This window comes from Mycena indigotica (assembly GCF_014461135.1).
Source record: "Mycena indigotica strain 171206Taipei chromosome Unknown Mind.scaff0010, whole genome shotgun sequence".
In the NCBI taxonomy this organism is placed as follows: Eukaryota; Fungi; Basidiomycota; class Agaricomycetes; order Agaricales; family Mycenaceae; genus Mycena; species Mycena indigotica.
Genome location: NW_023503009.1, coordinates 1,092,680 through 1,106,056, shown reverse-complemented (window position 1 = coordinate 1,106,056; position 13,377 = coordinate 1,092,680). Strand labels below are relative to the sequence as shown.

Sequence of the window (13,377 nt, the reverse complement as noted above, 5' to 3'; positions counted from 1 at the left end):
TTGAGCTAGGCGTAAAAACTGGGCCACTATTCAGCAAACGGTGCGGGTGACGCATAGCATCCTCACCATTCGCGCCTGCTGACCGTCCCTGGACCCTACATAGTCGCGCTCGACAACGTCTACAAGAACTTGACAGTTAGCAAGAGAAGCGCTATGGGCGGCCGACAAACACACCTTGCTCGACCCTGTCCTCCCCGCGTTTCCAGCATCCAAGTCGCGCCTTTTCCCCGTTGGCGATTCCAAAGATGGTGCGTGTTCTCCTCGTTCTCAGGCTCGAGATTGACGCTGACTTCGTCGGTCTTTCTAGCGTTGATTTTGGGGTATTTGCAGGCGGCGCGGGCGGCAGGAGTAGTTCGACAGGCGTTAGAACGGCTCGGCCAATGGCAGTCGGCAGCCTATGAGGTAGCACTGGAGAGCAGACGGATTCCGCGTCTTGCCGTCGAGCGGTGGCCCGGCAAGCGAGCGCGGCCTGTTGCGGGGCCGTTCGCGGCCGTGCATTCAGCGCATGTTTGAAGCGGGAGCCCGTCATGTGGCCCGGGCCTGGGTGGGCGGGTCGGGGAAGCGAGCGGGAGAGGGGAGAGAGTTGATAAGCGACACGTGCCGTCGGGTCGCGGGCCCGACCGGCCGGTTGTCGCTTACCCTTCTGACTTCACCAGCACCACCGGCGTTGTCCTTGCGCGGGTCAGCGCCAATGCCCATGAAGACCGCTGCTGTTGGCAATGGGCGCGCGCTGATGCCTTCCGATGGCCCGGGCCTGGGTACTACAAGTGTCGAGTTATTCTTGAATCTTGATTGATGAGTAGTTACACGTCTTAGCGCCCGTCGTCCACCGCCTCTCTCCCACCCACATCATGCTCTCCCCCCGGACCTCCAGCCCTTCACTGTCCCCAAGACTCTACCATTGTGAGCGCTCCAACTTGAAGGCTACGAGTAGATAACCTAACCTGTAACTACTAGATGTCGCGCGCGCCCTGGCCGTGTCCTATATCCTATGCACCGTCTCGACGCAGCTGCCCGCACTTGTCGCATTTGCCCGCCATGGCAAAGACGGCGCCGTCGACGACACATATGTGAACACACATCTCGGTCCGTCCTCCGACATTCCCCGCCCGCAAACCCTGACGCGTGTACCAGCCGTGCCCCTGGTATTCACGATTCTCACCCCCATATACGCACTATGCCTCGTCTACGAAACAACCCTGTGGTAAGTATTTCAAACTCATCTGCCTCACGCTGCTCTCCTTTTACCCCGAGCACAGGATTCGCCCCGCCGAGCGCCCCGACCCGCTGCAGTTCGGCACCATCAACGTCCACCTGTACCTCTGGCTCTGCTGCGGCGTCGTCCCCGGCCTGTGGCCCCTCCTCCGCGCGCCGTCAGAATCGGACATGCAGCAGTGCACCAAGCAGTGGCCGTGGTGTCTTGTCCTGCTGCAGCGCAACCTCGGTCCGGCAGCCATCTAGATCGCCTGTGCGTCGGCCATGGCGCCTATTTTTCCTACGGAATCCTACCGCGAACCACTGCTGAGCTGCTCTCAGTGCTATGCGCGTCGATAGGCAGCTACCAGCCGGGAACGGAGTATTATTTGTTGCCTGCGTGGCGATATTACCCGGGGGGAAGGGAAACGGACGGCGACGCGGTGGACAAGACTGACGTCTTTCGAAAGAAGGTCGATTCATAGGGAGACGGAGAGGTAGGAATACAGTGAGGGATTACAGGTGTGGTCGTGGGGGTAGCATAATGGGAAAGATTAGGCTACGGTCCGTACGATACACGTCGACCTTTGGCGTTGTTTTGTATCAAAGACTAAGTAGTCTGAACCCGACTAGAAATCTTGAACTTCAGCGCCATAAAAGCATTCTGCACAAGGTGGTCAGCTCAGAAACACGCTGCGAGCAGCCCACACACCTTTGCCGTCCACCTTGGGCCCGGGCCGCCGCGACGCGCGATAGCCTGGGACGGGTAAAGGGAGATGGGAGCTCATCGCAGGCTGCGATCGGGGCGGTGACGGGGTCTACAGACTGCGAGCGTGTCGCTGTCGCGGCGGCGAGCGCGCGGGGATGGGCGATGTTCCCATAGCCGCCCCTTCCAACGTTTGACAAGCGCACCCACTAAGCCCTCGTTCGAGCCACTCTCCCTGTCCCTCCACATCATGATGCTCCGAGTCGCCCTCGTTCACAGCCCAGCCACCACCATATCCCGTTAGCATTTCCCCACCGGTACATGATTTGCTCATTGTCGACATTTGGCGGTAACCTCGTTGTTGGAGCAGGTCGGCAAACGGCTGGAGGGAGTAGTTAGCATAACAGGCCAGTGTAGATAGACTGGGAGGGACTTGCCGTTGGACCGGCAAGTGAGTGGCCGTTGCAGCCGCGCATTCGGCGCGTCTTGGCATGGGACGCGCTTGTGTGGCGCGGGGGCTGCGCTGGGCGGACGCGCTGGGTCGGGGAAGCGCGCGGAGATGGGGGAGGCAGGAGTGGTTCGTAAGCGGCACGTGCCTTCGGGTGACGGACCCGACAAGCCCGTTGTCGCTTACTCCGTGAGCCTGAGCCGCCGTCGTTGGCGTTGCGCCTGAGCGCGCGCTGTCGCCTGACGCTCCCAAATTACCACATCTAACCCCGTCTGTGTCAGTTGCTGCCCTGCGGGCGTTCAATGTTAATAACCTGCGTCTTTCGCGCCAGATATATGTGGGTCATAATCCATTATTTCTAGCAAGCTGCATCACCATCGCGCGCAGCCCCATCTCCTCCTCAAGCTGCGAAGAATCCATATCAGCATCGGTCAAGCCGCAAAACAACAACGTACCTCTCTCCGCCTGACGCGGTCCTCTCTTCCTGCGTCCCCGCCAAACACGCGGTCCATATCTTCGAGCGTCACACCCGCTGTTTCCGGCACCGTATAGGTGGCCCACAGATAGGCCACAAAGCACGCTGTGGCGAATGTGAGGAACGTCCCGCTGGAGAAGTTGTCAGTAGACGGTGATGTAGGCAGAACCTGAAGAAAGGGCAGACACAGGTGAGTATTCCATCATGATTGGTGTTACGAGCCCGATGAAGACTGAAGCAGGTCATGAGACACAACAGAGTAGACAGAATGACGGACAGTTGTTGCTCCAGTTGGAGGCAGTTGATAGAGCCACTCCACGGCCGCGCATCGACAGCGGGAAGACTTCGCTCGGGAGGACCCATCCAATGGGTCCAAACGAGACGCCATATGCAAACGTAAATGTATAGATTGCACTGTGAAAGTTTTCAGCCTGAGAGGGGCTGAGGCGGAAACCAAAGAAAGCCATACGCAACAGCGGCCCATGCGGCTATTGCATGCGAGCTCCAGTCCGATTGGAATTGCATTACCTGGTCCGCAGTCAGTATTATATAAAAGAAAGGAAGGTAAGCACTAACGAGGACGGCAATGATGAGATGAGACACCGCCATATGTAAACAAGCTACCACCTTTTTCGCGTTAACAGCACAGATAGTAGATGATACAAAAGTAACCTCTTAACAAAGGCTTGCGTCCTGATTGCAGGGTCAACAGCAATATATAAACGGAGAAAAAGAGACATTTACCAACTCGGTCGATATAGATGACAGCGGGTCCAACAGCAATGAACTGGACAATTCCAATTCCCCCAGAAACAATCAGCGAGGTAGTTGCGCCTTTGAGACCGATGCTCTTCACGAGGGTAGGACCGTAATAGAGCAATGCATTGATTCCGCTCCATTCTAAGAGTCATATCAGTCAAGAAACACCAGATAAACTGTGACTTCCGTTGGAAGAACATCATACTACACCACCAACCCGTTGACTCACTGAGCCGATGTCAGCCCCAAACGTCAACGGGACGGAGAGGCCGATCTCGGGCAAACATTCGCCCGAGATCATTCAGCTGTCAGATGTTGAATGGTGGATTGATGTCACTCCCTTGTCCGTGGGACGTTGCCAGCAGCATTACACCGATGTTTTTGCGTGACGTCGCCAATACAACTACGAAGTCCGTACCCGCTCGACCCTCTTCCGCGTCCCCCGCCGCATGGGCATACCGCCCACAGCAGTCGACCCCGCGTAGTCTGCATCGTCCTCATCATCCACGAAAGGCACATCGTCCTCGTCATCTTCCCCTTCGTCACTCCTCACACCATTCACCAGCTCGTCTGGATCGACAAGATCGCTCTCGAGCTCTTCCCCTTCCACCGGCTGGCCCATTTCCGCGGCGACAACTTCTTCATCCGCCTCTGTAACGGCCACGACTGCTCTCCGCTTCTTCTCTGCTGCCTTCACACGACGACGTTGGGCAGTCTTCTCGCGATTTGTCAATCGAAGCTGCTGGGCTTTTGCCGCCATTTCGTTGTGGAACAGATCGCGGTCAGGGTAGATGGGCTTGAGGGTGGTCAATGAGCGGGGCAGGATACGCCGCAAGTGCACAAAGTTGTGGAGGCTGGAGAGATTCAGGACGAAGAAGTCATCATCCCCATGCTGGATGAGGGACTTCTCGCGTGTCGTCTCCTCACGTTCCTGTCGTTCCCTCCCGGACACGACAGGGCTACAACGACCTCGACGGCAGTCATGCTGGACTGAGCACATGAACCGCAGCACACCAGGGCTGACCACAAGCACAGAACGGACGTTGTTCTCCGTGATATCCTCGCCTCGGGGACGGCGAACGACGGGCCATCCAAGGTCAGCATGTAGTTTTTCTGTGCAAATGAACTGCTCCAGCGTCACGAGCACCCGCGCGTCCGAGTTGACGAGGATCTCGACAACACGGCCTAGCAACCACTTCCCGCCATCCAGCACATACGCCCAGCTACCTGGTCGGAGGATATCGCCATTCTGGGCGACTATTGTGCGTGCGTACCGCCATTCGGACTCTAGGTCTGGCTGACAGTCAATAGTGTTGGTCCCAGACAGTGCGGCGGCACGGGTTTCCGCCCATCGAATTGGCGGCTGCTTTTTCTCCGATGCGAGACGAGTCTGGCCACCCACGATGGGTTTGGGTGGAGTCCAGCCAAGGTGCCTTTGGAAGACTGGATCGTCCCTCAGCACGCGAAGAACGTCCTCGCCAGCCTGAACCCAAGCCCCCTGTTGCACGTCCAACCAATACCCGCCGCAGAGGATATGCCGGACACGCTCAATGGAGGCGAATTTGGCTGCGATGTCACGACTAGGTGAGAGGCGGTTGCTGCGTACAGAACACGCCCTAAAAATGGCATTGCAGGATTCAAATACTTCAGTCGCAAACCGAATTGCAGGACCAAAGCGGCGAATGTCGTCGGGGATATGGGCAAGAAGGTGGAGTTTAATCTTGATGAGGATGCGCAGAGGGTCAACGGCGTCAAATGCGTCGAGAAGATTCGCAATTGCGGTACGGAGGTCTTCAAGATATGCATCCATGTCATCGATTTCTGGAATCCAAAGACGTGCACCGAGATCGCCAGCCGTTTTGATGAGGCGTCGCTGCTCGGCTGTGCAGATATCATGAGAGCAGAATGCAAGCGTCTGCATGAGTGTCTTGAAGTGCTTTCCGATGAGGCTGTTGCGGTATTGTACGATATATGCCGCGCGAATGGGTGGGATAGTGAGGCTGGAGGTGTCAGTTGATTGGAGACGAATGGCGAGGAGGCAGCGGTCGCTATCCGACCACTGCTTGGTGTTCATGAAATGCCAGATGTATTTCATGACCCCAAGCAGGACGGTATGCAGTAGTTCGACAGGCGTGTCCTGGCAAGGATCGAGACCCGCAATATCCAGAAGCGGATTGATTTTGTCGCCAGGTTGTGCATCAAGCCATTGTTGAGTGAGACCTGCAAGGGCGTCGATACCAAGGCGGGGATTATCCTCCTTGAGACGTGAAAACTCCACAAGAGTTCGCTCAATCCAGTGTTGCGCGAGTTTGTCTTTTGTGCCGGTCAATGTCTGCTGCTCTTTGATGGATTTCGCGTCGCCGCGAGTTGCTAGAGTGAGTTGGGCTTCAAGGCGATTGCGTGTTTGCGCTGCGGTCCGAAGAACATCGAGGAAAATGTCCACCATGATAACGACAAGATCCTCGTCATCAGCAACTTTGGCGCGAAGGGGATTTGGCATGGTTGGAGTCGATGAGGAAGTCGGTGACCACTGCAGAGGCTTGTTTCCCCACAGAAAGAGGATTTCGGTAAAGTCGCGAGTGAGTTCATCAACTGGGAATGTCTCGATGGGTGTATTCTCGTCGTAGTGCCAAAGAGCAGTCGTATTGTCGTGTGTTACAGCCTGAGCATCGGTGCAAAGCACACCATCATGGATGATAAGGCTGCGAAGCAGCACAAATGACCCATTGGACCGTTCCGCAATTTCTTCAACCCAGAATCGGCGCTGTCCACGAGAGAACATCGGCGTAAGCTGCTTGGGTTCGTATTCCTTCCACCGTTCTGCTTGCCAGATTTCGGAAATTGGAGAACCTGGAGCAACGTCCTCAGGAAAGAGATGAATGTGCGGGGCGACCACTGGGTTTGCGAAATCGCGGCTGATTGTGGCACGAATATCGTTGATATAGAAGACATTCCCCATAGACGATTGAACCCTTTGCGGCTCAGATGACACTGTCTTTTGGAGGAGCTGTTGCATCTTTCGTAGTCCCTTCAGTGTTGGGATGTCCGGGGCGCCAAGGGCACGAGCAAACTGAAGGATGACGCTCATTTGCGCGCTGCTGAACCGGCATCGGGGAAGATTGTCCATAAGATCGAGAAGCATGTTCTTTGTTGTGTCATTTTCAAGAGATTATTGGTGTGAATGCACATACCGGCTTGTTTGGGTACGGAAAGTACCTTCCAGGCTGAATCTCGAGACTCAGATCATCTTCTGAGTCTCCATCATCCGAAATGTCACCTGTCTTCGCCTCTTCGTTATCTCCTCCATCGTCACAACTGCCTTGCTCCATGGCCTCCATCAAGAGGCGCACATAGGCCTCGCGAACACACTCCTCCACCCCCAATACCTCCTGCTCCAACATCGCCTCCTCTCCCGCCAACTCATCTGCGCGCAAATCGACAAGCCGTTGCAGCTCAACTGGATCCCCATTCAGCTGCATCACATTTGCTTCCTCCTTTGCAAAAGGAGAGAACATGGCAAGCTGCTCGTCGCGTACAGCGGAGATGGTGGCGTTGGGCTGGTAGTTGTTAAAGGCGGGAGCGGCATAAGGCTCATGCAGGTGAGCAACTTCGGTGCGGGAATCGATGACACGAGATTGACAAATTTCCATTGCTTGAACATGCAACGGAGCAGTCAAGTGGCGTCGCGCGTTCTTCATCTGGATCCAACCACCCACGTTACGCTTGCCCTCCTTCCGACACACCAAGCATCGAACTTGAGCACCATCGGAAGAGATTTCGAAGACACCTATAGTGTGTGTGTGAGTACACACAAGGGTCGATGACCGTGCTAACAGACCAGCAGGCAGCTCCCAGGGTGCCTTGGGCATCAGGTCCACTGGCCGAAATGGGTGGGAACTGGAGGGGGAAGGGATTAACCGCCTTTGACATTCGGCGCTCAGCGGGATCGACATCGTACGTTTTTTTTTTTTCCCCGCTCTCTCTTCCTTTCCTCATCCCTCCCATCCTTCTACCTCCATGTCTTTGCTGCGGCTCAAGCAGCGCCAGCAGGCAGCAACTCCTATACGGCATCAAGACCAAAACTTCCCTCCTTCATCGCCTCTTGGCTCCCGAAATACGTCCCCAGGCCCGTCATCATTGTCCTTTCCTCCCCCGCATTTCTCCTCCCCCGGGCCAGCCATGTCGCATGGAGCAGCTCCGCCACCGCTGTCAGTTGCCGACCGTATTCGATGCGGGGAGCAGGTTCTCAAGAAGCTCAAGGTGTCCGACCGGTACCAGCCTTTGCTTCGACAGTTTTTCGAGGCACGTTGGGCAAAATTGGTGTTCTGTTTCATGCTGCTGATATACATTGTAGACAAAAAGTCACGAAGAACGCGAAATCATCACATTCGTAGCTACCGTCGCATTTCATGAAGAGGCCATGGCTTTAGCAGTTGTCAAAGCCGAGCAGTGGGCACCAACTAGCGACCAAATGGTCTGTTCCCACATACTGCTATTGTACCGACTCATGCATAGTTGCAGAAGGCTATCCGCAAGCACTCTCGGGTAATGCTGCTGCTGCCCGAGTTGCGCTTCTTCGACAGCGCGTCCGAGCTAGCGTTAACGGTGCGTCAAAGTGTCTTTGTGATACAAGATTCTTCATGTGCTATAGGCTGCGCTTCTGAAGAGCACACGCTACGGGTTTCCCACCGAGGAGAACGACGCTGCGCATGACAGCTTGGTCGTCGTTTGTGCACGCCAGATGAGCCTCGCCAAGAATACACTCAAAACGAAGGTGCGCATATCTCGTTTATCCTTTGCTTCAATTTCAATTTCTCTATAGGTCAAGGAATCCGTTGCTGCTCAAATGCACATCACGCAGCTCGTGCAGGACCTGGTCAATGACTTTGCGCCAGACCTTAGCCCGACCCTTGCCCTGCACCATCGGATTGCTCTCATGGTATGCATATTTCTCTTTGGGCTTATGGACCTGACATTCTTTAGCGCATGGAGATCGAAAAGTCACACCCCAACCGAAAATTTTGGGCCATGGTTGACGATGAGCTGGAGGCACTCTATGGAGCGACACCGGAGGAATATGTTGGGTATGTCCTCTTATTATTTCCATGTCATTACTAACCTTGGTGAATAGAGCGCTCCAGCTCTGCTACGAGCTCGACCAGGAACGTTATCCGCCCACAGCCGGCGCCAATCCGTGCATCTTTGCTACAGAAATACCATCGAAGGCATGGATTCGGTACCTGCGCGCAGAGGCAAAAACGGTCAAGCGAGGCCAGCCGCGCGGTCAGAAGCGCAAGAGTAGGGATCGGGATAACTCGGATAGTGATGAGGATGGCGATGCGGAGCCAGTGGGGGATGGGAACGTGGAGCCGGGTACCTCAGGGTTGCACAGTGTAGTTGAGAACAACATCAGCGATGGTGATGGCGAACCAGTCGTCGATACATTAGATGAATAACCGTAATACATTGTGCTCGCAGTGCTCAAATATTAGAATGTGTGCTCCTTCCTATTCAAAGTATATACTACTAGTGGTAGCCAAATTATAGGCTCTCAGACTGATCTCCAACCCTCATCTTGCGCATGTCCAGGTCAACACGTCCAGAAGACGTCCGTTGTCAACTGAATGTCAGAAAGATCTGACCATTCAATTTCATTCTGACATCACATCAACTTGACGCCGACATCATTACCTGATGTTAGGCGATGTTCCGGGACGACATCACCTCAATGTCAGGCTAGGTTGGTGGTGTAGTAGGACGCCCACCAGCGTGCGTGGGCGATACTTCTTGGAGAACAACTGCCGCCACGCTGAAATCTCGTTCTGGGTACCGGGCTTGGGTGAATCTGAGTCAGATTGTGAAATCAATGCTGCTTCGACACGCATTTCGAGAAGCTCGATCTAAAGCCAGGTTAGCGACAGACCTCGAGAAGCAAGATGAAACCTTTGTAAGCGCGTCATCGCGACCGCCGACCGCGCAGCTTGACCAGACTAGCTTCTGCTTCGTCGTATTTGCCTTTCAGCACAAGCAATCTAGGCGAAGCGGGAAGAAGGAACAACGCCCCGAACGCTAGAAGGACTCCGGGGCCGATCTGGACACCAAGCGGAATCCTCCATGACGCCGAACCTGGGACTGGAGGAGAAATTGAGTATGGAGTCAAATGAAACAACCACCACATACTATTTCGCGTGAAGAACCCAATCCAGAATCCGACAACAACTCCAAGGACGATCGAGAACTGTTCAAGCGCAATGAGCGAGCCGCGTACTTCGGGTGGACTGATTTCCGATATGTAAAGTGGTGAAAGCATGCTTAGAGCGCCGACACCAATGCCGCCAACAGCGCGACCAATGAAAAGGTCTGCGAGTGTTCGCACGAATGTCTGGAAGAGCGTGCCGATGTTGAATATGAACTAAAGGTTATCCGCCCACCAGTGTGGGGCAGGCTAGACCTTGATGGACCGTGATCGCGGCTGTCAAGCAACCGGCTGCAGCCCATCATGACGACGAGGTTGGCTCAGTCCAAGTCAAGTGCAAGTTGGACGGCCCTAAACTTTAAAGCTGTCGTCATCAACGTCGACGTTGCCTAGTCGTCGGGAAGGGGAGTCAGAGGGTTCAGAGGTCAGAGGGCCGGTAGATGAAGTTAATGGCACATATACTAGTATTTACAGCTACAATTATCAGTACATGATTCAGTATAGTCCGAGGCGGCGCTGCTAGTGCTTATTGCGGGCAACATGCGAGTTGAGCGGACTGTCACTCCGCCTCCAAAAACCACGCTACGTCACACGCATGCCATGCAGTGACCGTTGCTTGACAGCCGCGATCACGGTCCAACATGAATCTTGTAAGCTGACTAGGGGTGGCCCGTGCTTACGCAACGGGAAGTTGGATAAATTGGGTGTACTCTTATATTCAAAATTTCTTTGTACGAAAAAGATTGTAACGGGCCGCACCGCCGCCTCGCGGGGCTCGGCGGCGCGCGGCCCAGACTCTCAGTCTTCTACATTTGGTCTGAATCCTTCTTTTGGTTCTGTTTGTGAGCCTTGTTGAGGTATTTTTGTACATATTTAGTTTGAGCCAGTGAAGTTCTTCCTGTGAGACTACAGAGATGTTAGATAATGTATAGTAGAGAAGAGGTGCTTACACTGAGAGGCCCGTGCTGCCTGTCAACGTCCCCGTTGGCACCCATTGCAAGTTCAATCCATTTAGGGGGTTGGTGCTGGTGAGTGGATAGCCCGGGCCCCATAGTACTCGTTGAGCTCGTGTCCTAACCAACAGCCAGCAAGAATAAGTTTTTCATAAACTTAACGGAGAATTCTACGCACATTAAGATGATAGCGCGAAAAGTGGTTGTCCGAGTCACACGACCTCGGGTATGACCGGGCCGAATTGAGCAGAGTGCTCGCAAGTGGAGGTGGATGGCGGGGCCAGCGAGAAGGGAGGCTACTGCCAATATGAGGCCCACTATATAGGCTACCCAATGGCAGAGTGTAGGGGCCCCCAGCTTTCAGTGGCCGCCCGTGGCTCAGCAGAGAGTATGGCAGATATGGTTGACCACCCCCCTGCCTCAAAAGCTCAAAACTGGGTCGTTTTTAGTGCTAAAAACGGCGCATATAGAGTTTTAAAGGTGTATTCAACATCTACATACACTTTTCTGTGGCTAAAACACCTGTTTACATGGGTTTTGAGCTGGGTAAAGTTGTCTATCCAAATCGGGATAGACAACTGAGCCTTCCGATTGGCTCTTCCTTTTTTGGAAGTCACAGCCACCCCGTTCTCTCTTGTATAATAGATGCTCAGCTTACTTATGGGGAGCTTGCGGATAATCACTCGGCTTTCGGGTTTTCTCGGCGATGCCTCGAAAATCTCCCACACTCGACGTCGTGTGGGAGATTTTTCTTAGGTTTTTCGTGAGCTGCTGAATTGGGGAGCAAGCTCCCCAATCAAGGTCTAGCCTGCCCCACACTGGTGGGCGGATAACCTTTAGTACACCACTAACCATATTCATGCCACACTTCTCCGCTTCGAACTCTTTCGACCCTCTCCCATCAATGACGCCCTTCCATCCCGAAGCTCTCTATACAGAGCTGAAATCGCCGCCACCAGCTCTTCCTCTTTCAACGACCATTCAACGGGGAACTGAGTTGCCTCTCCGAGTCAATCCACCCAACCTTGGCGAATCAAAGCCGTTAGTCGGAGCAGAGTGAGCCGGACGATGACGAGGAAGAATGGTTTGACATCGAAAATGTCTTGGACGACGAAGAACAAGGAGCGGGCCCTACTTATCGACCCAGGATAGCCCCAACGTGTCGTTTGTCCATACTTCCCTCGGAGACCTGGCGCAAGACGTAACACCGAGCAATTCTCGCAGCTTCTCTGCCCAGAGCAAAAAGACCAAGTCCGACAAAGACATCGTTTCCCTCACGCCAGGTCGGGCGACGCAGGTTGCGGCTGGAGTCAAATACTGTTTCAGCACGTAACAGAACGCGCAAACTTTTCCTTCGCCAACGCAAACTTTTCCGCCAAACTTTTCCTTTGCCAAATAACTCGTTGGCTACTCCTTCATGGCAGGGCAGGGCAAGAAACCGCACTTGTCCGGATACAATTATGGCGCCATCTCCTCTCTTGTGTTGACTGCCGACCGGTCAGCTCTCCCTCGTCGCGACAAGGAGCCAAATGGTGCACCAACTTCACTCGTTGGTCGTGTCAATCCTCGCGATATGGGCTCCCACGTTCAGTGCGAAACGCCCAAGGACCTCGAAAAGAAGAAAAAGAAGGCTTCCGACGGCCAAGATGCGTCTGAGAAGCAGCCTGCCAAACGAAAGACACAGGCCACTGGGTTTGGGTACACCGATATTATCGAGGCAACCCAGGATGTGGAGGGCCTTACTTATTGACCCATGACGGCCAAAACGCGCGAAGTCTACGAACTCATCCTGTCGTCTGTCCACACTTCCCTTGGAGACCAGGCGCAAGATGTTGTTGTTCGGAGTGCTGCCGACATGGTACTCGAAACTCTTAAAAACGAGAAACTGAAGGATTTCGACAAAAAGCGCGAGATTGAAGAGATTCTTTCAGTCAGTGTGAACAACGAACAATTCTCGCAGCTTGTTAGCCTTTCGAAAAAAATTACCGACTACGGCGCCGAAGATGAGACCTCGGGGGACCCCGACGTCAAAAATATGGAACTGGATGACGAGGTTGGAGTTGCGGTTGTGTTCGATGAGAAGGAGGAGCAGGACGATGACGAAGAAGAATGGTTCGACATTGGAGATGACTTCCAACAACAAGTCCGACAAAGACATTGTTTCCCCTCATGCCATCGACGCATTCTGGGTCCAACATCAAGTTGCAGAAATCTACTCTGACCCAGTCACCGCTGCCGAGAAAACAACCTCCGTTCTCGATCCTCGACTCCGAGTCAAGTTTGCGCGACTGCGAGAACCAACTGATTGAGCTCTTCGAATATCAAAGCTTCCATATCACAACCAGATTCCTCAAAAATCGCGATGTCATTGTCTGGTGCACAAAGCTCATGCGAAGTAATGCTGATGAGCGGGTTAACGTGGAGGTTGCGATGAGGGAAAGGGGCGTGGGTTGGATTCTTCGCGAGCTTTGGGGGATCGTCAGGCTGGCAAATCCAAGCCGTCCGATGCTATGGACGTCGATGAACAGAAACACGACGTGCCCAAGACCGCCACTCTAGCCCCTCGAAACGGACCGTGGATTCGGTACCCATTGCGAGCATTCCTACTTGGGCTCAACCCGCTTTGACTGTCCCACGCCTCAATCC

At 54.1% G+C, this 13,377-nt stretch overlaps 6 protein-coding genes across 6 annotated transcripts; 4 read left to right on the top strand and 2 right to left on the bottom strand.

Annotated features, from left to right (window-relative positions):
• The first annotated feature begins 505 nt into the window (after window positions 1-505).
• MIND_01120600 (uncharacterized protein) lies at window positions 506-1,679 on the top strand. Its single transcript, XM_037367764.1, has 5 exons — window positions 506-758; window positions 804-903; window positions 958-1,086; window positions 1,135-1,204; window positions 1,260-1,679. The coding sequence occupies exons 1-5, from the start codon at window positions 744-746 to the stop codon at window positions 1,459-1,461; spliced, it is 516 nt and encodes a 171-aa protein (XP_037215596.1). The 5' UTR covers window positions 506-743; the 3' UTR covers window positions 1,462-1,679.
• Window positions 1,680-2,690: 1,011 nt separating this feature from the next.
• Window positions 2,691-7,535, bottom strand: MIND_01120500 (FAD-binding-3 domain-containing protein; the record flags this gene model as incomplete). The annotated part of the gene is made up of 11 exons (XM_037367763.1): window positions 2,691-2,753; window positions 2,804-2,954; window positions 3,010-3,055; window positions 3,101-3,237; window positions 3,293-3,351; window positions 3,400-3,443; window positions 3,496-3,516; window positions 3,568-3,723; window positions 4,042-6,727; window positions 6,774-7,369; window positions 7,421-7,535. The coding sequence occupies 11 exons, from the start codon at window positions 7,533-7,535 to the stop codon at window positions 2,691-2,693; spliced, it is 4,074 nt and encodes a 1,357-aa protein (XP_037215595.1).
• On the top strand, window positions 7,242-9,038 carry MIND_01120400 (uncharacterized protein; the record flags this gene model as incomplete). Its single annotated transcript, XM_037367762.1, has 10 exons — window positions 7,242-7,376; window positions 7,427-7,536; window positions 7,630-7,721; window positions 7,778-7,884; window positions 7,937-8,056; window positions 8,104-8,187; window positions 8,234-8,356; window positions 8,405-8,521; window positions 8,566-8,666; window positions 8,714-9,038. The coding sequence occupies 10 exons, from the start codon at window positions 7,242-7,244 to the stop codon at window positions 9,036-9,038; spliced, it is 1,314 nt and encodes a 437-aa protein (XP_037215594.1).
• Window positions 9,039-9,538: 500 nt separating this feature from the next.
• MIND_01120300 (MFS domain-containing protein) lies at window positions 9,539-9,892 on the bottom strand (the record flags this gene model as incomplete). Its single annotated transcript, XM_037367761.1, has 2 exons — window positions 9,539-9,714; window positions 9,763-9,892. The coding sequence occupies 2 exons, from the start codon at window positions 9,890-9,892 to the stop codon at window positions 9,539-9,541; spliced, it is 306 nt and encodes a 101-aa protein (XP_037215593.1).
• A 2,256-nt stretch (window positions 9,893-12,148) lies between these two features.
• Window positions 12,149-12,481, top strand: MIND_01120200 (U5 small nuclear ribonucleoprotein helicase; the record flags this gene model as incomplete). The annotated part of the gene is made up of 1 exon (XM_037367760.1): window positions 12,149-12,481. One exon carries the CDS (start codon window positions 12,149-12,151, stop codon window positions 12,479-12,481), a length of 333 nt encoding a protein of 110 aa, XP_037215592.1.
• Window positions 12,482-12,586: 105 nt separating this feature from the next.
• MIND_01120100 (uncharacterized protein) lies at window positions 12,587-13,358 on the top strand (the record flags this gene model as incomplete). The annotated part of the gene is made up of 3 exons (XM_037367759.1): window positions 12,587-12,874; window positions 12,940-13,176; window positions 13,215-13,358. The coding sequence occupies 3 exons, from the start codon at window positions 12,587-12,589 to the stop codon at window positions 13,356-13,358; spliced, it is 669 nt and encodes a 222-aa protein (XP_037215591.1).
• Between the last annotated feature and the right edge of the window lie 19 nt (window positions 13,359-13,377).

Excerpts from the sequence above, each read along its gene's own strand:
- MIND_01120600 (XM_037367764.1), top strand. Across the intron at positions 904-957 it reads GTCCCCAAGACTCTACCATT|ATGTCGCGCGCGCCCTGGCC; the intron begins GTGAGCGCTCCA and ends TGTAACTACTAG. Across the intron at positions 1,205-1,259 it reads GTCTACGAAACAACCCTGTG|GATTCGCCCCGCCGAGCGCC; the intron begins GTAAGTATTTCA and ends CCCCGAGCACAG.